At 42.2% G+C, this 20,149-nt stretch overlaps 1 protein-coding gene and 1 pseudogene across 2 annotated transcripts in view; one reads left to right on the top strand and one right to left on the bottom strand.

The window, feature by feature from the left end:
• Positions 1-2,792: 2,792 nt before the first annotated feature.
• On the top strand, positions 2,793-6,104 carry LOC129519862 (peptidyl-prolyl cis-trans isomerase FKBP3-like; annotated as a pseudogene).
• A 4,877-nt stretch (positions 6,105-10,981) lies between these two features.
• Positions 10,982-20,149, bottom strand: part of LCMT1 (leucine carboxyl methyltransferase 1) — a 52,008-nt gene continuing 42,840 nt past the window's right edge. For both annotated transcript variants that reach the window (XM_055339956.1, XM_055339957.1), the window contains 5 exons: positions 20,025-20,145; positions 16,779-16,880; positions 16,106-16,197; positions 13,055-13,152; positions 10,982-11,223 (listed from right to left, as the gene is read on the bottom strand). In XM_055339956.1, the coding sequence (XP_055195931.1) occupies positions 11,201-11,223; positions 13,055-13,152; positions 16,106-16,197; positions 16,779-16,880; positions 20,025-20,145 (436 nt within the window). In that variant the 3' untranslated portion in view covers positions 10,982-11,200. The remainder of the gene's footprint in view (positions 11,224-13,054; positions 13,153-16,105; positions 16,198-16,778; positions 16,881-20,024; positions 20,146-20,149) is intronic.

Below are 20,149 nucleotides of genomic sequence, written 5' to 3'. Positions count from 1 at the left end.
TGGCAGCAGCTACACACCCAGGCCTCCAGCATTCACAGAGAGCTCACTTAGGGTGCTCACGAGAAGCTTCTTGGGTCTCCGTGTAGGAGGAGCTGTGCCTCTCTTGATCATGAAGCTGGCTGTGATTTTATGTAAACTGGAGCATGTTTCCATCCCTGTGAGGACTCGGGGGAGTCAGATTTGCAGCCTGCTTCCAGTACCTGTGTGAACAATAAAATATGCACATCTTTCGTAATTTGCTGAACTTATGTTCACTGCCCTAAGCATTTATTTTCACCTTTTGTGGTGATGCAGTTCTATTAGCCCTCTCAATTCCTTTCATGGAACAAGGAGGGACATAAAAAAAAGTAAACCAAAATCAAAATTCTTTGCCCATGGCAGGCATTTTATTCATAACCATCTACACCTTCCCCCTGCCCAAAGGAAAGTTAAAAAAAAAAACCTCTAAAATGAAAGTATAGTTTGATTCTGCTTTGAACTTGATAAAATTTCTGATACTATGTAAACCTATTCTCTGTGCAGTAGAGCAAACACATTCAGAATGACTTCACTTTGGGTAGCTGATAACATAAAAGCTTTCCAATCTCTTTCTCTCTTGCCCATCTTGGATTACAAAAGCCAGAAATCCAGATATTCTGTTTCCCAGCCCTGCTTGCAATTAGACTAAGCTCCAGGGTGGCAAGATTTAGCAAATAAAGATAGGGGACAAACACCCAGGGAAATTTGAATTTCAGATGAGCTAATTAACATTCACTATAATGTTACTTATATTTTAAAAGTTCTGTGCTATTGATCTGAAATTCGGATTTAATCTGTATCTTATTTAGCAATCCTACCCGGTTTCTACTATGAGATGTAGAGGAAAGTCTATTGGAGCACATCTGGGAACAATTTTATTCTGGATAAAAAGGTAGAGGCTACTGAAGAAAAGGCCCATCTTTTTTCCTATTGAGAATGCCACTACGATGCCTGGAAGTCTAGCAGCAACTTTATGATCATAAGGTAATAAACAACATATTAAAAGTCAACATCCTGATGAAGACAGAGCCCAAAGAGCAAACAGGTCTTTAATGATACTCTTCAATATTTTATTACTGAAACTGAAAGCATTCTAGATACTCACTGGTGTTTTGGTGGGTTTTGGGTTTTTGGGTTTTGTTTTGTTGTTTCTTGTTAGTAATTGTTTCTGCTACTAAATACTCAAAAGCCTCACATAGAACTATACTTTTGGAGGAAAAGAGCCACTCTTCATCACTGACATGTAGAACAGCTCCAAAGTAAGAAATGAGCCAATCTCATAAATGTGGAAATTTATCAGGAATAAAGGAGAAAAAGGGGATCCCTGGGTGGCGCAGTGGTTTGGCACCTGTCTTTGGCCCGGGGCGCGATCCTGGAGACCCGGGATCGAATCCCACGTCGGGCTCCCGGTGCATGGAGCCTGCTTCTCCCTCTGCCTGTGTCTCTGCCTCTCTCTCTCTCTCTCTCTCTCTCTGTGACTGTCATAAAAAAAAAAGGAATAAAGGAGAAAATGAAGCAGCAGGACAACCATACCCGTAAGCAATGGTGATGGCAGGGGATTTTCCTGTGCTGTTGGGGGTAAGGATAGACAGGTACATATAAGGCAACAGTCAAAAGCACAAGTTCTAGAACCAAGCTGCCTGGCTTCAAGACTACTTCCATCATTTATTGGCTCTATGACTTTGGACAAGTTACCAAGTGTCCATGTGCCCTTATTTCTTCATGTAAGATGAGGATGAAAACAGAACGTGACACAGATGTGTTATAAGGACAGATAAGGACAGGATGAGTTAATACAAGTAAAGCTATTAGAAACACAAATATATAATTTATTAGTGATTGTGGGTGGCACACAGTCAGGCTCCCTCGCACATGCTCATCATCTAGCCAGAGGCACTCTTCCCTCACCTCTTTGTGTGACACTTCCTCTGGAAAGCTTCCTTGATGAGTCTACCATGGCTAAGTTGCTTCAGTGATGTGAATCTGTGGCTTTCCCACATGTTTGCCATGCTTTGTGGCAAGTCATGTTTAACTTCTCCAGAAATGTCTTCTCCGGAAGAATGGAAGCTCCTTAAGGACATATATCATGTGTGTCCTGCTCATCTTTTAGTAATAAAAGAATGATGGAAGGAAGGAAGTGTCAAGGAAGCGTGCATTGGGGATGGATGGTGAAGGTGTGATGTGGCAATGAAACTCAGAAAACACACAGTCCAAGGAGAGAGACAACAGCATTACAAACGGCCCAGTGTCAGTCAATTGGAGAGTGAGACTATAGGTGCAGGATGAACTCCATCTCAGTGCTCTCCTTGCTGTGCTAAGAACTAGGTGTTAAGTTGTTAGGGAGGCTAGGGTGGACAGGCTCGTGGTGGCCCAGAGGAGTGCAGGAGGTTGAGAATAAAGACCCAAAAGCCCAGGTGTCAGACAGTGGAAGACCAAATCATGGTAGCAGTAGGACAGGGGAGATGGATGTGAGAATTTACACTGCTTCAAAGAAAGCAACAGAATGTGGCTACTAAGTTGATGAGGAGAGCAAGAAAAAGCAAGGAGTCAATGACTCTGAGGATGCTGAGTAGAGTGGGGGTCTACTGGCAAAGAAGGCAGAGCTTCTACAGAAGAGCTGCATAAAAAGGGGAAGGGATGCTGTTGCTTTGAGGAATATTGAGTTTGAGGAGCTAGGGAGACAATCAAGAGGAGATGCAAGATACCCACCTGGAAAAGCAGCCTAGGAGGCACACAGCTGGAGACAAGTTCACCAGGGAGGCAGTGGGGGGAAGATGGCGGTGGCTGTTCCACAGCGGGCCTGGACCATGGAGCAGCTGTGCAGTGAGCGACTACCCAAGAAGAACATTATCAGGTTTCTATAGGACCACGGTTCAGATTTGTTTCTTGCAGAATGTAAGGTATTAGGAAACATTAAAAATGTGGCCCAGAGCTAACAAGGACCATTTGGTTACAGCCTACAACCATCTTTTTGAAAGTAAGTGTTTCAAAGGTACTAAAAGTATAAGTAAAGTGTCTGAGCAGGTGAAAAATGTGAAGCCTAATGAAGATAAACCCAAAGAAACCAAATGTGAAGAGACTCTGGATGCGGGTCCACCAAAATATATAAACTATGTCCTTAAAAAAGGAGATAAAACAAACTTTCCCAAAACGGGAGATGTTGTTCACTGCTGGTGTACAGGAACACTACAGGATGGGACTGTTTTTGATACTAATATTCAAACCAGTTCAAAGAAGAAGAAAAATGCCAAGCCTTTAAGTTTTAAGGTTGGAATAGGCAAAGTTATCAGAGGATGGGATAAAGCACTCTTAACTATGAGTAAAGGAGAAAAGGCTTGACTAGAGACTGAACCTGAATGGGCTTATGGAAAGAAAGCCTGACGCCAAAATTCCACCAAATGCAAAACTCATTTTGAAGTGAAATTAGTGGATATTGATGGAAATAGAAATGTTTCAGATATAAAGCCATTAGGAATAAAACATGGCTTTGAAGAAACTTATGTAACTACAACTTGTTACTATTGTAAGGGAAGAGTCAACCGGAAAATTCAAGAACTCAGATATTGTTTACCCAATCCCCAACTTTTAATATATGTAATCCATCATAATTCCCTAAGGTTTGAAATATTTTACTGCAGCTGTGTAAAATATTAGTTAAGGTGAAATGACTTTCCTTTTACCTCATGTTATAAACTAAAAGGCTCAATAAAAACTTATTCAGTGTCCAAAAAAAAAAAAGTTCACTATAAGAACAACCAGATAGAAGATCAATATGGAAATCAAGGACTCGACAAGTAGTATAAATAAACCGGATCTGACAGACATCTACAGAACATTCTACCCAATGACAGCATACTGCACGCTTTTCTCAATGTTCTGTAGGATAGACTATATGTTAGGCTGCAAAAATTAATCTTAATACATTTTAAGAGACTGGGATCATACAAAGTATCTTTTCCTATCATAAGTGGAATGAAACTAGAAATTATCAGCAGAAGAAAAACTGGTAAATTCATGAGAATATGGAAATTAAACAGCACATTCTTTTTTTTTTTTTATGATAGGCACACAGTGAGAGAGAGAGAGAGAGGCAGAGACACAGGCAGAGGGAGAAGCAGGCTCCATGCACCGGGAGCCCGACGTGGGACTTGATCCTGGGTCTCCAGGATTGCGCCCTGGGCCAAAGGCAGGCGCCAAACTGCTGCACCACCCAGGGATCCCCTAAACAGTACATTCTTTAACCAACATACCACAAAAGAAATCAGAAGGAAAATTAGGAAATATTTTTTAGGCGCCAAACCGCTGCACCACCCAGGGATCCCCTAAACAGTACATTCTTTAACCAACATACCACAAAAGAAATCAGAAGGAAAATTAGGAAATATTTTTTAAAAATGAAAATGAAAACACAGCACACCAAAACTTATGGGATGTTCCAAAATAAGTGCTAAGAGGGACATGTATAACTCTAAACACTAAAAAAGAAGTGAGATCGGGAGTGGCTGAGTGGCTTAGTCAGTTAAGTGTCCAATTCTTTTTTTTTTTTAAAGATGTATTTATTTCAGAGACAGAGAGTATGAACAGGAGGGGCAGAGGGAGAGATGGAATCTCAAGCAGACTCCATGCTGAGTACAAAGCCCAGTGCAGGGCCCACCCCACAACCCTGAAATCATGACCTGAGCTGAATCCAAGAGTCAGACACTTCACCACCTGAGCCACCCAGGCACCTGTAGTGCCTGATTCTTGATCTCAGGGTCATGAGTTCAAGCTCCAAAGAAAGAGAGAGGGAGAAAAAAATATATAAAGATTAAAAAAAAAAGGAAGCAAGATCGCAACTAAAAAATGTGCATCTTAAATTTACATCCTAAGGAACTAGAAAAAACTAAACCTGAAGCTTGTAGAAGGATGGAAATAAGATTACAGCAGACACCAATAAAGTAGAGAATAGAAAGAGAAAATAAACAGAACCAAAAACATATTCTTTAAAAAGATCAACCAAAATGACAAACCTTTACTGACAAAAAGAAGACAGGATGCATATGACTAAAATTGGAAATGAGAGTGAGAATATTACTAATGATTTTACTGATCATTACCAGTGATTTCTGTAATGATTTTATAGAAATAAAAAGGATTAGAAGTATGATAAACAATCATACGCTAACAAATTGGATAACTGAGAATAAACAAATTCCTAGAAACCTACTACCTACCAAGACCAAATTATGAAAAAACAGAAAATCTGAATAGATGTATACATGGTGAGGATTTTTAATTAGTAATTTAAAACCTCTGAACAAAGGAAAGTCCAGATCAGATGGCTTCACTGGTGAATTCTACCAAGTATGTATGTATGTATGTATTTATTTTATTTTATATCAAGCATTTAAAGAAGATTATGAGTCCTCAAAATTGAAGAGGACGGAACACTTCCGAACTCAGTCTATGAGCCTAGCATTACTCTGGTACCAAAACTAGACAAAGATGCCACAAGAAACTTACAGACCAATATCCCTTTTGATTATTGGTGCAAAAGTCCTCAACAAAATACCAACAAACCAAATGCAGCAGTGCACTGAAAGGATTATATACCATGACCAAGTGAGGTTATTTATTCCTGGAATGCAAGAATGGTCCAAGTATCAATAAATATTATACACCACAATAACAAAGTGAAGTTTCAGGAAAGCTACATAATCATCTTAATGGATGTATAAAAGTATTACGCAAAAAATCATATCCTTTCATGATAAAAATGCTCAACAAAATAGGAATTTAAAAAACTATCTCAACATAATAAAAGCTGCATATGGAGAACTCACAGTTAATGTCACACTCATTGGGGAAAGACATAGCTTTTCCTGTAGGATCAGGAAAAGACAAAGATGCCCACGTTTGCCACTTCTTTTCAACACACTATTTTTTTCTTTTTCTTTGTATATTTTTTTTAAATGGAGTTCAATTTGTCAACATATAACACCCAGTGCTCATCCCATCAAGTGCCCTCCTCAGTGCCTGTCACCCAGTCACCCCACCTCCCCGCCCACCTCCCCCTCCACTACCCCTTGTTCATTTCCCAGAGTTAGGAGTCTCTCAACAACACACTACTGCAAGGTCTAGTTGAGGAAATTAAGCAAGGAAAAGAAAGAAAAGGCATCCAGACTGCAAAGGATAAAAGAAAACTGTCTTTCAAATGACATGATCTTCTAAGTATGCAATATTCCACACACACACACACACACACACACACACACAAAATGTTTAAAATTAGCAAATTCAGCAAAGATGAAGGCTACAAAATCCACACACAAAGCAGTTTCATTTCTATATACTAAAAAGAAATAATTGGAAAGGCAATTAAAAAATCTATTTACAGTGGAATAGCACCAAAAAGAACAAAATACTTGGGAATAAACTTAACCAAAGAGACTAAAGACTTGTGCACCGAAAACTAAAACATGACTGAAAGAAATGAAAGAAGATTTTAATAAATAGCTAGAAAGACATCCCATATTCATAGATAGGAAGGCTTAATATTGTCAAACTGTCATTATTTTTTTAAATTTATTTATGATAGTCACACAGAGAGAGAGAGAGAGAGGCAGAGACACAGGCAGAGGGAGGAGCAGGCTCCATGCACCGGGAGCCCGATGTGGGATTCGATCCTGGATCTCCAGGATCGCGCCCTGGGCCAAAGACAGGCACCAAACTGCTGCGCCACCCAGGGATCCCTCAAACTGTCATTATGACCCAAAGCATTCTACAGATTCAATGCAATACCTATCAAAATCCTAACAATGGGGATCCCTGGGTGGCGCAGCGGTTTAGCGCCTGCCTTTGGCCCAGGGCGCCATCCTGGAGACCCGGGATCTAATCCCACGTTGGGCTCCCGGTGCATGGAGCCTGCTTCTCCCTCTGCCTGTGTCTCTGCCTCTCTCTCTCTCTCTCTCTCTTTCTGTGACTATCATAAATAAATAAAAACTTAAAAAAATCCTAACAATGGTTTTTGCAGAAATAGTAATACCCATCCTAAAATTCATATGGGATCTCAAGGAAATCCAGATAAGACAATCTTGAAAAAGAACAGACACGGAAGACTCATGCTTCCTCACTTAAAAGCTTATTATAGGAGCACCAAGGCAGCTCAGTTGGTTAGGCAACTGACTTTGGCTCAGGTCCTGATCTCAGGGTCCTGGGATTGAGCTCCACATTGAGCGCCACATCAGGCTCTGCACTCAGCAGGGAGTTGGCTTCTCCCTCTGCCCCTCCCTGTTTGTATTCATGCTCTCTCTCAAATAAATAAAATCTTAAAAAAAAAAAAAGGTTAGGGGCACTTGGGTGGCTCAGTCGGTTAAGCTTCTGCCTTTGGCTCAGGTCATGATCCCAGGATTCTGGGATCAAGCCCAGAATTGGGCTCCCTGCTCTCCAGGGAACATGCTTCTCCCTCCCTCTCCCTTTGCCTGCCACTGCCCCCTGCTTGTGCACTCTCTGTCAAATAAAAAATTAATAAAACCTTAATAAAAAAAAGCTTAGTATACAGGTACAATGATCAAAACAATGGCATTGAAGCCCATGGTGACCATGAACACCAAGTCCTGGGCTTCCAGGAAGAGGAGGAAGCCCTGGGCATGGAGAGGAGGGAAATAGACCAATAGAATAGACAGCCCAGAAATAAACCTTCCTATATATGGTCAAATGCTTTTTGACAAAGATTTCAAGATCATTCGGCAGGGAAAGGAAGGACAGTCTCTCACAAATAGTTCTGGGAAAACTGGATAGAACATGCAAAAGAATGAAGATGGAGCCTTACCTACCAAGTACAAAAATTAACTCAAAATGGATGAAAGACATCAATATGAGACCCAAAACTATAAATATACAAAGCATTTGAAAAGATGCTCAAGGTCACCAACCATTAGGGAATCAGAAAAACAAAATTACCTTGAGATTCCACTTCACACTCATTGTGTGAAGAATGCCTATTTGCAAAACAAACCAACCCAAAAAATAACAAGGTTAGCCAGGTTGTAGAGAAATTGGAATCTTGTACATTAACTGATGAGGATGTAAAATGGAAAACAGTATGGAGCTTCCTCAAAACATTAAAAACAGAATTGTTATATAATCCAAAATTCTACCTTGGCGGAATATACCAAAAAGAATAGAAAGCAGGAACTCAAACAGGTATTTATACACCAGTGTTCATAGCAGCATTGTTCACAGTGCCCAAGAGTTGGAAACACCCAAATGTCCTTTGATGGATGAATGGATAACCAAAATGTGGGATAGATGTGCAATAAAATGTTATTCAGCCTCAGAATAGGAATGAAATTTTTTTTTTAAGATTTTATTTATTCATGAGACACAGAGAGGCAGAAGCAGACTCCCTGCAGGGAGACCGATGTGGGACTCTATCCCAGGAGCCTGGGATCACGACCTGAGCTGAAGGCAGATGCTCAACCACGGAGCCCCAGGAATAAGATTTCTGATACATGCTGCATGGATGAAACTTGATGACAGTATGCTAAGTCCAATAAGACAGACACAAAGAACAAATATTGTGTGATTACACCTATATGAGGTACCTAGAATAACCAAAGGCATGGAGTTAACCAGAGGATAGAATGGCCAAAGGCAGGGAGGGAGAGAAAAAGAAAGGGAGGGAGGGAGGAGACAGAAGAGAGGAGGGAGAGAGGAGGAGCGAGGCGGAAGGAGGAAGAAGCCCATGGTGATCCATGAACACCAAGTCCTGGGCTTCCTGGAAGAGGAGTAAGCCCTGGGCATGGAGAGGGGGGAAAAGGAGGGACAGGTCGATGGAGGGGTGTCTAGGAAGCCAAGGGAGGGGCAGTGAGAACACCTCTCAAGGAGAAAGCTGGTCACCATGGTAGATGTTGCCAAGAAGTTGAGACGGCCAAACACTGAGAAGGGGTCACCGGGTGTGGTGGTTTCGGGGTCACTTATGTCCTTCTGAGTTAAGCAGCATGTGTAGAAATTATTACAAGAGGTTTTAGATGAGAGCGCGGGAGAAGAGGGAGCAAGTGGCAAGAACTCCCACAGAAAGTGGGGTTCAAGTTCCAACCTGAAAGGGAACACACTTCAGGTATTAGTTCTTCTTTAATGCTTGGTAGAATTCACCAGTGACGTCATCTGGTCCATGGCAGGGGCAGGGCATGAAAGCAGACCCCCTGCGGGAAGAGGGGCGACCCTCTGCCCTTGGTAGCCCTCTGCACTCCCATGGGAAACCGTGAGATGCTGGTGCCACCATGCCGTGCTTCTCAACTTCAGCATTTCCAATGATCACCTCCATGATTTCTGCAACATCTCTGGACTACCCCTGCTAGAATTTTCCTAGTAATTGTCTTTAAAGGAACTCCCCTGTAAAATGAAATCGGTAGGTACCTTAAGGGACGTCTCATAACACAACTGTCAATCGGAATGGTGCATCATTTGCCCTGAATAGAAGGCCATCCATAAAAAGAAAAAAAAAAAAAAAGAGAGAAATCTAATGGAAGCGAAGCAAGGTGTTTTGAATTTTAGCCAGACTCTGCTGCTGCCTGTTAGTGAGGTGCTGGCGCTCTGATCTGAACCTCTGATCAAAACCAAAACCAAAACCAGAACATCAGGAACAACATAACATGGTATGTATGTGTGTGTATGTATGTATATATATGTACATACATGTGTGTGTGTGTGTGTATCCCTACATAGAAATGAAGTTTCAAAAAGTAATACCTTTCCTACTAGTAATGTGCTGTAACATTTTCTATTCTAGATCTTTCCAAAATAGTGGATTTGATCCAGTACATGGATTCACCATCTACGAATGGCTTGGTTCCAGTTTCAAAACCACTGGATTAGTGAATGTTACATTAAGTGTTAAAGACCTACCAGTACCTGCCTGAGAATTTTTCCTTGAACTTAAGAAGGCTCAAAAGATTCCTGTAAAGGAAGTGACTTTTTCACAGGGAGATTTGATATTATCTCACGTTGTATCAGTGTCAACCCTCCAACAGGCTCACTGTCATGCAGTAGTATGCAGCACATGCTCTCAAACCCTGACCCAGGATCCTGCTCAGTGGGAGAGGGGAGGGCCAGGCGGCTTTTCACTGCCATCCTGTGCACGTAGGCTCAGGTTCATGGCCCCAGTCAATAACCAGAAAGTTGGTCAAGGGTGGATTGGCCTTATGTTTCTGAATTACAGGGTAAGCGCCCTCAGCCCTATTCACCTGTATAACTGCATTAGTACCCTGTGGCTGCTGTAACAAATCAGCACAAACCTTGAGGCTTAAAACACTAATCTCTTACAGTTCAAGAGGCCAGAAATTCAGGATCCATCTCACTGGGCTCTGGTTGTCCGCAATGCTCGGTTGCCACGCTCATTCCCTCTAGAGCCTCCAAGAGTCTGTCTCCAGCTCTTTCCAGCGGCTGGTGGCCACCCACATGCTTGGTTTGGCTCCCTCCCCATCTCCAAAGTGCACTGCTCCTCGCTGGGCCCAATGGCACACCTCCTTCTTCCACCCTCCTACCTCTCCTTGTAAGGACCCTGTGAGTGCACCGGGCCACACAGGTACTCCTGGGCAGTCTCCCCATCTCAGAGACCTTAGCATAATCACACCTGCAAGCCCTCTTCATTATATGAGGTAACACATTCAGGAGTGGACAGGAGTGGACATTTTAGGGGCCACTGTCCAGCTGGCTGCAAGAGCCAAGGAGGACACAAGCAGGCAGGTCGGGGTCAGGGCAGAGACAGAGGCAGAGTCCTACCCCCTGGTGGAGGTGGAGAACCAGGTCAAGGTGCCAGGTGCAACATCAGGTGCCATCACACGAGCACGCAGGAGTAAGCCCCACACAGATGCTGGGGTCTCAGCTGAGGCTGACTCACAGGGAGCAAGCTCAGGCTGGAGGAAGATTTGGGATCTTTGGTTTCAGCAGACGTGGAAAAAAACCAGAGCCAACCCGGGGGCAAGAGGGACCCATGCACGGGCAATTGGCAACAACTGAGATTTATTTAGCGATAAGTCAACGGGTACAGCAGGTGGTGCGACAACCCTAGGAGCTGAGGCTTCTCCAGTTGTGGATGAGGCTGGTGGGCCAGGTCTGGCCACCACTCAGGAAACTTGGCCCATCGACTCTGGGAAGGTCAGTGGCTTCGGCTCCTGGCTCAGCATGGACCTCCCACAGATTAGTAAACAATCTCCTTCAAACCTGAGGGAAGGAAACACACAAATGTTGTCAAGCGACTCATGCTGTAGAGCAGAGACAGCAGACAAAGGTGGGAGAACAAGGCCCTGCTGGACCCAGGCCCAGGGCGACACCTCCTCATGGCAGCTCTGTCCCCTGTGTGGTAGGAGGCGATCATCACAAGGAAGCAAGAGGCTGGACGAGGCTGTGTTTAGGAGGGTTTTGAGGGGATTCAGAAAGCACGGCCACAGCTTATGGGCTCTCTGCGGTTAATGCTAGAGGTCCATCCATTCGGTAATGAACTCTGAGCATATGGAGAGACGAGACGGATCCTTACCTCCCACGTTTGTTACTGACATCACAGAGCAGCCCTCGATGTAAAAATGTTCCATATGTTGAAAAACTAGAATTGGCTTAATAATATTACAAACTACATTTCCAAAAGTGTGACAAAGTTGAGTCAAACCAGATGTAGCATCATGATAGATTTTTTTAAAATATTTTATTTATTTATTCATGAGACACACACACACACACACACACAAAGAGAGAGAAAGAAAGAGAGAGAGAGAGAGAGAGAGAGAGAGAGAGAGAGAGGCAGAGACATAGGTAGAGGGAGAAGCAGGCTCCTCGCAGGGAGCCCAATGTGGGACTCGATCCCAGGACCCAGGAATTACGCCCTGAGCTGAAGGCAGGTGCTCAACCACTGAGCCACCCAGGTGCCCCCATGATAGAATTTTTATAAAACCATTAAAATTACGCTGAATTTCTCACAGTGAGGGGAAATGGCTGTTATGATACTAAGTGGAAAAGATCAGGGCTCCAAGTACATTAAGCATAGAAATTCAGTTTTGCTAAAAACAAAACACAGCTAAAAAAAGAGTGGAAAGAAAAAGCTACTAGAGGTTCTCTCTGAGTGACAGGCACACAGCTGATTTTTCTTCTTCACTGGACTTTTTAGAAGCTTCCAAAGTCTCCACTAAGAATGACATTGTTTTAAATTGGGAGAGGGGAAGTGGGTAATAACAGTATAAAACCCCATGAACACATTCTTTTAAATAAAAAGACAAATTTAAAAGGATTTTGTGGGCTGAACTGCTTATAAACTACAGGAATGCTAAGCCCAGGGAGCGTGATGAATGGCCTCATGTCAGCATGGAATGTTCTCAAAGGCCGCTGACCTTGCATGTTCATGCTCTAGGTTTATTCTGGGGTTCCTGCCTAAGGCTGCATGTTCTTGGACGCATCTGTAGGACACTGAACGCCTGAAGGGCGGCTACTTTATAGCCAGGGCTGCACTGATATCTAAAATGGTCTGCAGGGGGCCAGAGAGATGCCCAAGGGAGGACACCAGAAGAAGCAAGACCCACATGGCACAGTTGTCAAGGAGGAAGTGAGGCAGGAAGGAACACTGACACAAGGATCCACACTCCCACCCAGCCTTCCTCTGCCAGGCTAGGGGGCTTCACCTCCGTCACAGGATATGAGGGGGAGAAATTTGGCCCACAGCTGCACAGGTCAGCTGGAGACACATATGATGATTTGTGTCCTGACCTCTAGTAAACGTGCTTATAAGGCGACTCAAAAGACAAAGGTTGGTTACTTTTATTAAGATTACTGCTTTAAACTCTCAAGGTCTATTGGTTTGTTAGTGTTGATATATGTGATTTATCTGAACAATTCATCTGGTTTCTGTGTGATAAAAACACAGAGAATAGAATAGCTCATTTTCTGTCTGGTGCTCATGGACCCACAGGTCTGATACTCCATTTCTTTCCAGGCATGTCTTACGGTGTTTGGAGACCAAAAAAGGTCCCCATTTCTAGGGCCAATCAACAAAAGTAAAACCACATACCCAATTCATTTCCTCCTTTGGTTGCCCAACAAAGGCAGTAATGCTGCATGAGCTGTTCTAGAAGCTCCATTTCATCCAGGAATTCAAGTGACTCTATTCTGTGGGGAGAACAAAAATAGGACAAAATCAAGCTTTACAATTAAAAATGAAGATCATGACCCCCAAGTTCATGCGTACAGAATGATGTTCATGTTATACTAAGGGGAAAGAAGCAGGCTGCGACATAGTAGGTATGGTGTGGTTCCATTTTAATTTATTTTTATTATTTAAAAATCACCATAAAGTTAAAAGACAAATGACAAACTAGAAAAAAAGATCTGCAACATAAATGACAAAGGGTAGATTTCCTTACTCTGTAAAGAGCTGTTAGACGTCATGAGAAAAACTTTCAAAACTCCTTTAAAAGACAGGTAAAAGACACGTTCACCAGAAGAGAAAAACAAGATGCTCTCAATCTCATTTAAGAGAAAAGGAACATAAATAAAAATCTGAGGTATTTTTTCAATGATCAGATTGACAAAGATAAAAAAAAAAGGCTGATATGCACTTTAGCTAGGATATGGGGAAAGGTGCTCTCCTACGTTACTAGTTGGATTACAAAGTGGTACAAACCTCTCTGACTCTTCTATCGATGCTACAAATGTACATCCTTTCACTCAGCAATTCTGCCTTTAAGATTTTAGCCTATGAGTACAAAGATTCATGTTCCAGAACATTCACTACAGCTTCCTAACACAAGTCCCTAAACCAGAAGAGCTGGGTTAAATAAATTAAAGCATGTTCATACAAGAAGATAACACACAGCTATCTGATAGGGCTATATCACGGACAGGAACAGACTCCAAGGCAACCACAGAGTTCAAAAAGTAACCCGTGTAGTAAATAATGTGCCAAGTATTAGGCTGGTAGTGAGGGGAACAGGATGGAAGGGTTGGTTTTGTTTTACTGTACATTACTTTATTCTCTGTTTTCTTTTATCATGCACTGGTATGACTTTTGTCAAAAAAGCATTTTAAATGTAAGCTTTAAGATATATGCACAAAGAAATATGCAAAACATATAAAATAACTTAAAAATTCTTTTTCTGTTGAAATACGGGCATGCCGGGGGAAATTTCATGCAATTCAAAAGAGTATAAAGAAGAAAACAGAAAATTATCCACATGCCCACTATTCACAATAGTCACTGATTATAGCCAGGAACTGCCATTCGTCCAGGCTGGGGGTGCAGAGGGGTGCACATACATGCCTTTGCTGCACACGTTTCTGTATTTGCACATCCGTCTCGGTAGGCTGGCCTAAGAGTCACATCCGAACTGAGAGTGACTATGCCTAAGGAACTTTGCTTGCTTTCCAACTCATTTTACTGGAAGACACGTGATGCAGATTTGCCCAATGCCAAGTTCTACAAAACACAGCACCAACATGAAGGCTCCAGGATATTTAGCACCATGTTTAGCTTATTAAGAGACACTAGATTGTGAAGCTGCTCCCCAGAGCATGGACTCCAAGGGCACACATATCTTTTGGTCTGTTTTGATCTCTGCCTTGTCCTTAGGAAAACACATGGTGCACAGCTGGCATTCAGTATTTGTTAAGTAAACAGGCTTGCCTTGGACTTCTTTTTTATACACAGTATCCAGCAGAAGCCCTTGGCAAATGGGTTCCCAGAGCCAAGAGGGCTGTTCAGCCTCAGGCAAACAGACCATAGCCTGTCCCACCTCTTTCCCCGACCCTGTCAGGGATCTGCCTTGCTGGCTACACAGGCCACGGCAACAGGAGACAAATGACGGCCTAGAAAAAGCTGCTCTCTCCAGTTTTAGCCTCCTCCCTCGGCATCCAGAAGAGCTGCTAGAGGATTTTCACTACCGATGCCTGACCAGGGCTATTCAAAAACAGTTGCCTTGACATGTAACAAATGAAAACCAGCCTGTAGGAAAAGAAAATTCTAGAAGACTCAAGAAAATATGGACCTGATCACATGGAAACCTCACTTTCATAAACCTTCAAGGCCTTGATGTAAACACTTGGTAAAAATAGTGATTATTTCTAAAAATTAATAGCAAGTTCTGTGGAGAAACAAGGCTAAAATTCTTCTGATTATATTGTAAGAGACGTATATGTGTAGGTTCCCAAAAGCATGAGGAAACACAAACCAGGAAGCATAAGGTAACGATAAAATACGAATTCAATTAAAGCTGGCACGAACACTGTCCAGAGATAAATACAGTGTTTATAACAGGGAAATTAACAACAAAATTGCACAATAAAACAAGGTACAAATAAATGCCCAGCTCTACACATAACTTAATTATTATAAAATTATTACTATCAATGTAATCTATCTACATAGCAATATAAATATTATGCACCATTGAACAGGACATGGGAACCTCCTATATTTCAGTATATTTTGGTATGTAAAGAGAAATACAATCAATTGTTAAGTTTCTAAAAGGGGAGGGTGATTTATAGACCAATGCATGTAACATGAATCTATAGATTCAAAAAACAGAAACCTATATATCAATATTCACCTTTACATATACACATAGAAAAATGCACTGCAACTTATTACTAACAGCAATTTCTAGAGGTGCACCTACAGAGTGCAACACTACTTTCTATTTCCTGCACGTCATAGTTTGAAAATTGTTTCTGAACAGTGTAGTTTATAATGAGGGGAGAAGTCCATTTAAAAATCTGCGAGCAGACCTTTCCCCCTTAGGAGACCTTGGACAACGTCATTTTCTTCCTCCTCCAAAACACCAGGATTGTGCAAAAGTTCCACCGCAGAGGGTGCTCTGGGAGTGTTACAGGTGTGGCTGCTTATTTTCACTAAAATAATCTGTTTTGGCATAAACCCTATCTCAGTGAGTGGCTAATGAGTTACTTTCAAGGTGCTATTAATGTTTAATCTGTACCAGCGGATTAATTTTTTCAGAATAAGTCTAGTTAGGGTTTGAGTTTTTTTTTTTTTTTTACATTAAAGACAGCTATGCTTTTCATTCATAATCATTCGCTGAGATGCTAATTCTTGCTGATCCCGCACCTGCTCACTTCAGCTTGAGGCAGTTTGCTATACACTTCCATCATGTCGACTGCTGATGCCGTTTCCCACCCATTCGACAGGAGCCGTTCTTTCTAGAATGTATGATGGAGAGAAATGGAGAAGGTACAAGGCACTGTTGTACAAATCCAAGACAGTCTTTAAGCACATGAGAATTTCTCTTAGAAGACTCCTCTTTTGAAAGCCTATCCTAGCTCCTATCTACCTTCTTTTTATTTTCCAATTTTCTACACCAACATGGACTGTTACAGTCACTCAAGTATTTATGATATTAAATCACTGGAATATTTTAATATTCTAATGATATACTATCTGGGATTTGCCTTAAAATATTCCAATGACAACACTAACAAAAACTGGGGATAAATAAAACAATATGGGTCAAATGTGAATTACACACTGGTTGATGGGACATGGGTGTTCCTTTTACTATTCCCTCTATGTTCATATTATTTGAAAATCTACATAATCAAAGTTTTAAATAACAAGGTATAGGGAACGTAAATGCGTATTTTCCACACCAAAGGCTTGGACTTCCCTAGCATGATGACCTAGTGACCCACACAAAGCCCAACCTTCTCTGATCGTGAAGGGAAGATGCCCTTCCCTGAGTGGCTAAGGGTACAAGAGGATGCCCCAGTCCCCACTCTCTGACCTGCGACTCTAATGACTTGCAGGTCTCTACTCCTGCCAGGTCACACTGTCGCCTCCGCAGGTTTTCGATCATGATCTGTCCAAACCGGTCATCCATGTTCACCTGGGAAGGGAAAGAGGAGGCTGGGCATTGCCAGAAGGGTTTTTTTGTTTCTCAAATATGCAAAATAGACACCACCACTCTATTTCTAACCAGTCTAGGCTGACATCTGCTAATACCCAATGCAGGTCACAGAAGCAGGTGCAGGACCGCATCCAGGACTAACAAGAACATACACCGCTACAGCCCCTAGAAGGTGACTGGATGGTGTGTGCTCAGCCTGGGAGCCAGCCATGCCACTGCCAGCGAGCTGTTCTGCAGGTATACTCACACATGCATGCGAGGGCACAAGAATGTTTAGGGCAGCATTATGTGTGACAGGAAGAACCTGGAAAGGATTTAAATGCCCATCATCTGGGATCAGAGAAATTATAGCATGGTCATTTAATGGAATATTATTGCATTGCCATAAAACAGGAAAAGTTTTGGGACTGGAAAAGAGGACCCACATGTTGGTGCAGATACAGACGCAGATATAAAATAATGATGATAAACTCTTAAAGGTAAGGTATAGAGGACTGTGTAGAATATGCTCCTACCTGCTTTTAAGAAAAAAAAAAAAACCTCTATGCTTATATATGCACAGAATAATGCTGGAATCTGGCCATGTAGCTTCCCAAGTTAGAGGGCAGGGTAGGAGAGAGACCTCCTTTCCTTGCCTATTCTTTTGTACTATTTGATTTTTTTTTAAAATTTGCATGTGGTGTTACTTTTTGAATAAAGAACCATTTTAAACCAGTTTAAAAAAACATTAATGTATATATACACACAAATGCCACAAAACAGAATACAGTACACCTTATCATAGCATATAGGCTATCACCCTATCACATATAAGGTATCAAAACATCATCATTTTAATACATACAATGCTTCCCAGAGTTCCTGTGACGATGCTGCCTGACAAGAACCAGCATTACTCTTTTGGTGGATGTATGAGGCTTAAGGCACTAATGGTCATAATGCACGCTATTCTCTCAGGATCGAAGGGTGTCTGTGGGCACATGCTCTGTCGTTTCATTGCTTGGGTTTGAATCTTGGCCTGACACTTTCTAGCTGCAAGGCTGTGAGGCTGCAGGCAAGCTACCTAATCCCTCTGTGCTTCAGTCCCCTTACCCACAAAACCTGGGGGCTATTGCGATAAACAAGTTAATACACATAAAACTCATGGGATGTGCCTACTATCTAGTTGGCAAATTCTACAAATCTGCCATCCTTATTTTATCAGTATTGACTTGATCATCACCCATGCAGTTTCTGTCATTTTAAACGACTGACCAGAAAATCACTCAAGGCATGGGAGCACTTAATACACGTGGGATGCTGATGATTCTGTATTTGTTAGGAAATTAAGTTAAATGTTTATGATTCACAAAGTGAGATGAGAGGTGGGGATTGAGCCAGTTTAGGGATGGCTGTGGACAACAGACTGAAAACTGGAACATCCCCATGCCTGCTCCCAAGTGACAGTCTGGTCAAAATTCACTTCGTCCACCATCTCCATATGCTGTTTGAATAAGAGAATACACAAATGAAACAAGATGGTTAAAGCTAGATGAATATCCACAATATGTGTAAACAGCAGAATTCATTTTCTCCAGGCATGGATCCTGCAGGCAAAGATGTATTCTCAGGATTTACAGAAAGGACAGATGAAGCCAGCTACCTTTATACCCATACACCAGGACTGCACACTGAGTCTGAGGAATGCCCCCAGTTGAGAGAGGGAAGGAAGAAAAGGCAACCAAGAACCATCTATACAAGAATCTGGCTTGGGGCACAGGGTGGTGAAAAGGTCAACCAAGATCTAGTCTTAGATCTGTCCATAATATGTTGCAGTGGGCAAGGCATTTACTGCTCTAGTCTGTAATAAAATTTAAAAATAAAATGAGCTAAATCAATAAAAGTAAAATAAAAGCATCAATATAAATAACTACCATGTATTTAGTGCTTGTCCTGTGCCCACTGCTACATATCATCTCATGAGTTCCCATAAAAATCCAGAGAAGTTATCCCTTAAAAACAGGGCAGCCTGAGCGGCTCAGTGGTTTAGTGCTACTTTCAGCCCAGGGCGTGATCCTGGAGACCCCATATCGAGTCCCATGTCAGGCTCCCTGCATGAGGCTTACTTCTCCCTCTGCCTGTCTCTCTGCCTGTCTCTGTCTCTCTCTGTCTCTCATGAATAAATAAATAAAAGCTAAAAAAAAACCCATAATAACAAGGACCTGAGGCTCAGAGAGATCCAAAGAACCGCTCATGCCTGCCTAACAGCCAGGCAATGCTGTAAACGCTCTTATACAAATTAACTTGCTTTTTCCTCACTACCACCCTACGGAGTCGGGCTGTCATTATTTTCATTTTCCAGATAATAAGACAGGCACAGAGAAGTTATGAAACTTGTCCAGGTCACGCAACTAGGCAGTTTACCTCCAGACCATGGACTCCCAACCACCATGAATTGTGTCTAAGGCCACACAGCCAAACATAAGAGCAAGGACCAGGATTTGGTTCCAAGCTGAATAATTCCAAACCTCTAAAACATAACCCTTTCCATTAGGATCAGAAGAGAAAAACGGGCAGCCAGTGGACCAAATTCAGTGATCTTAGAAATTAAGAAATTTTATCTTAAAATCCTGCCTTGTAATTTATCCTGAAAAACTGGGGAGTTCTCAACTCTAGGCTCATATGCCCACAAGGTAACAACCAGCTGGCCACCCCCATGAGATGGGACATGGATTCTCTGGTTCACCACAGTCCCCATCATTCCTGCCTGCTTTACAGTGGCCAACTCCGTCCATTTGTATCACCAGCCTTCCTCTGAAGGAATCTGATTTTGCTACCCCTAAACCCACAGGACAGCCAAAAGTCCCTCCATCATGGTCTGTGACTCTATAGTACATACAATGATAAAATAAGAACTCAAAAAACTTTTACAAAGGCCAAGATAGAAGTTCCAAAGTCTCTGGCTATTGGTTCACAGGAGGTCAACAAATTAGGAATACTGGGGATTGCAACAATCAATGAGAAAGGAAGTATGTGAGTGGCCAGAGGTAGAAGGAAAATAAGTGGGCATACTGAAGTTGCTCAAAGAGCGTAAGCCACCAAGGGAATACAAGCAGAATGCAAATGCCTCATGCTCCCGTTTACCTGTTCGTAGTTTATGAACATGGCAGTCTCAAAACTGTTGGCTGCCCATTTGAGAAGGTTGGCAGACTGTTCCGGAGTCATGTAAACCAGCACACATTCAGTTATCAGGAGTGTTGGCAATCTTA

The sequence above is a fragment of the Nyctereutes procyonoides genome, unplaced genomic scaffold (genome assembly GCF_905146905.1).
Source record: "Nyctereutes procyonoides isolate TBG_1078 unplaced genomic scaffold, NYPRO_anot_genome, whole genome shotgun sequence".
Classification (NCBI taxonomy): Eukaryota; Metazoa; Chordata; class Mammalia; order Carnivora; family Canidae; genus Nyctereutes; species Nyctereutes procyonoides.
The sequence above is the reverse complement of the archived record's forward strand: the minus strand, read 5'-3'. Positions and strand labels throughout refer to the sequence as shown.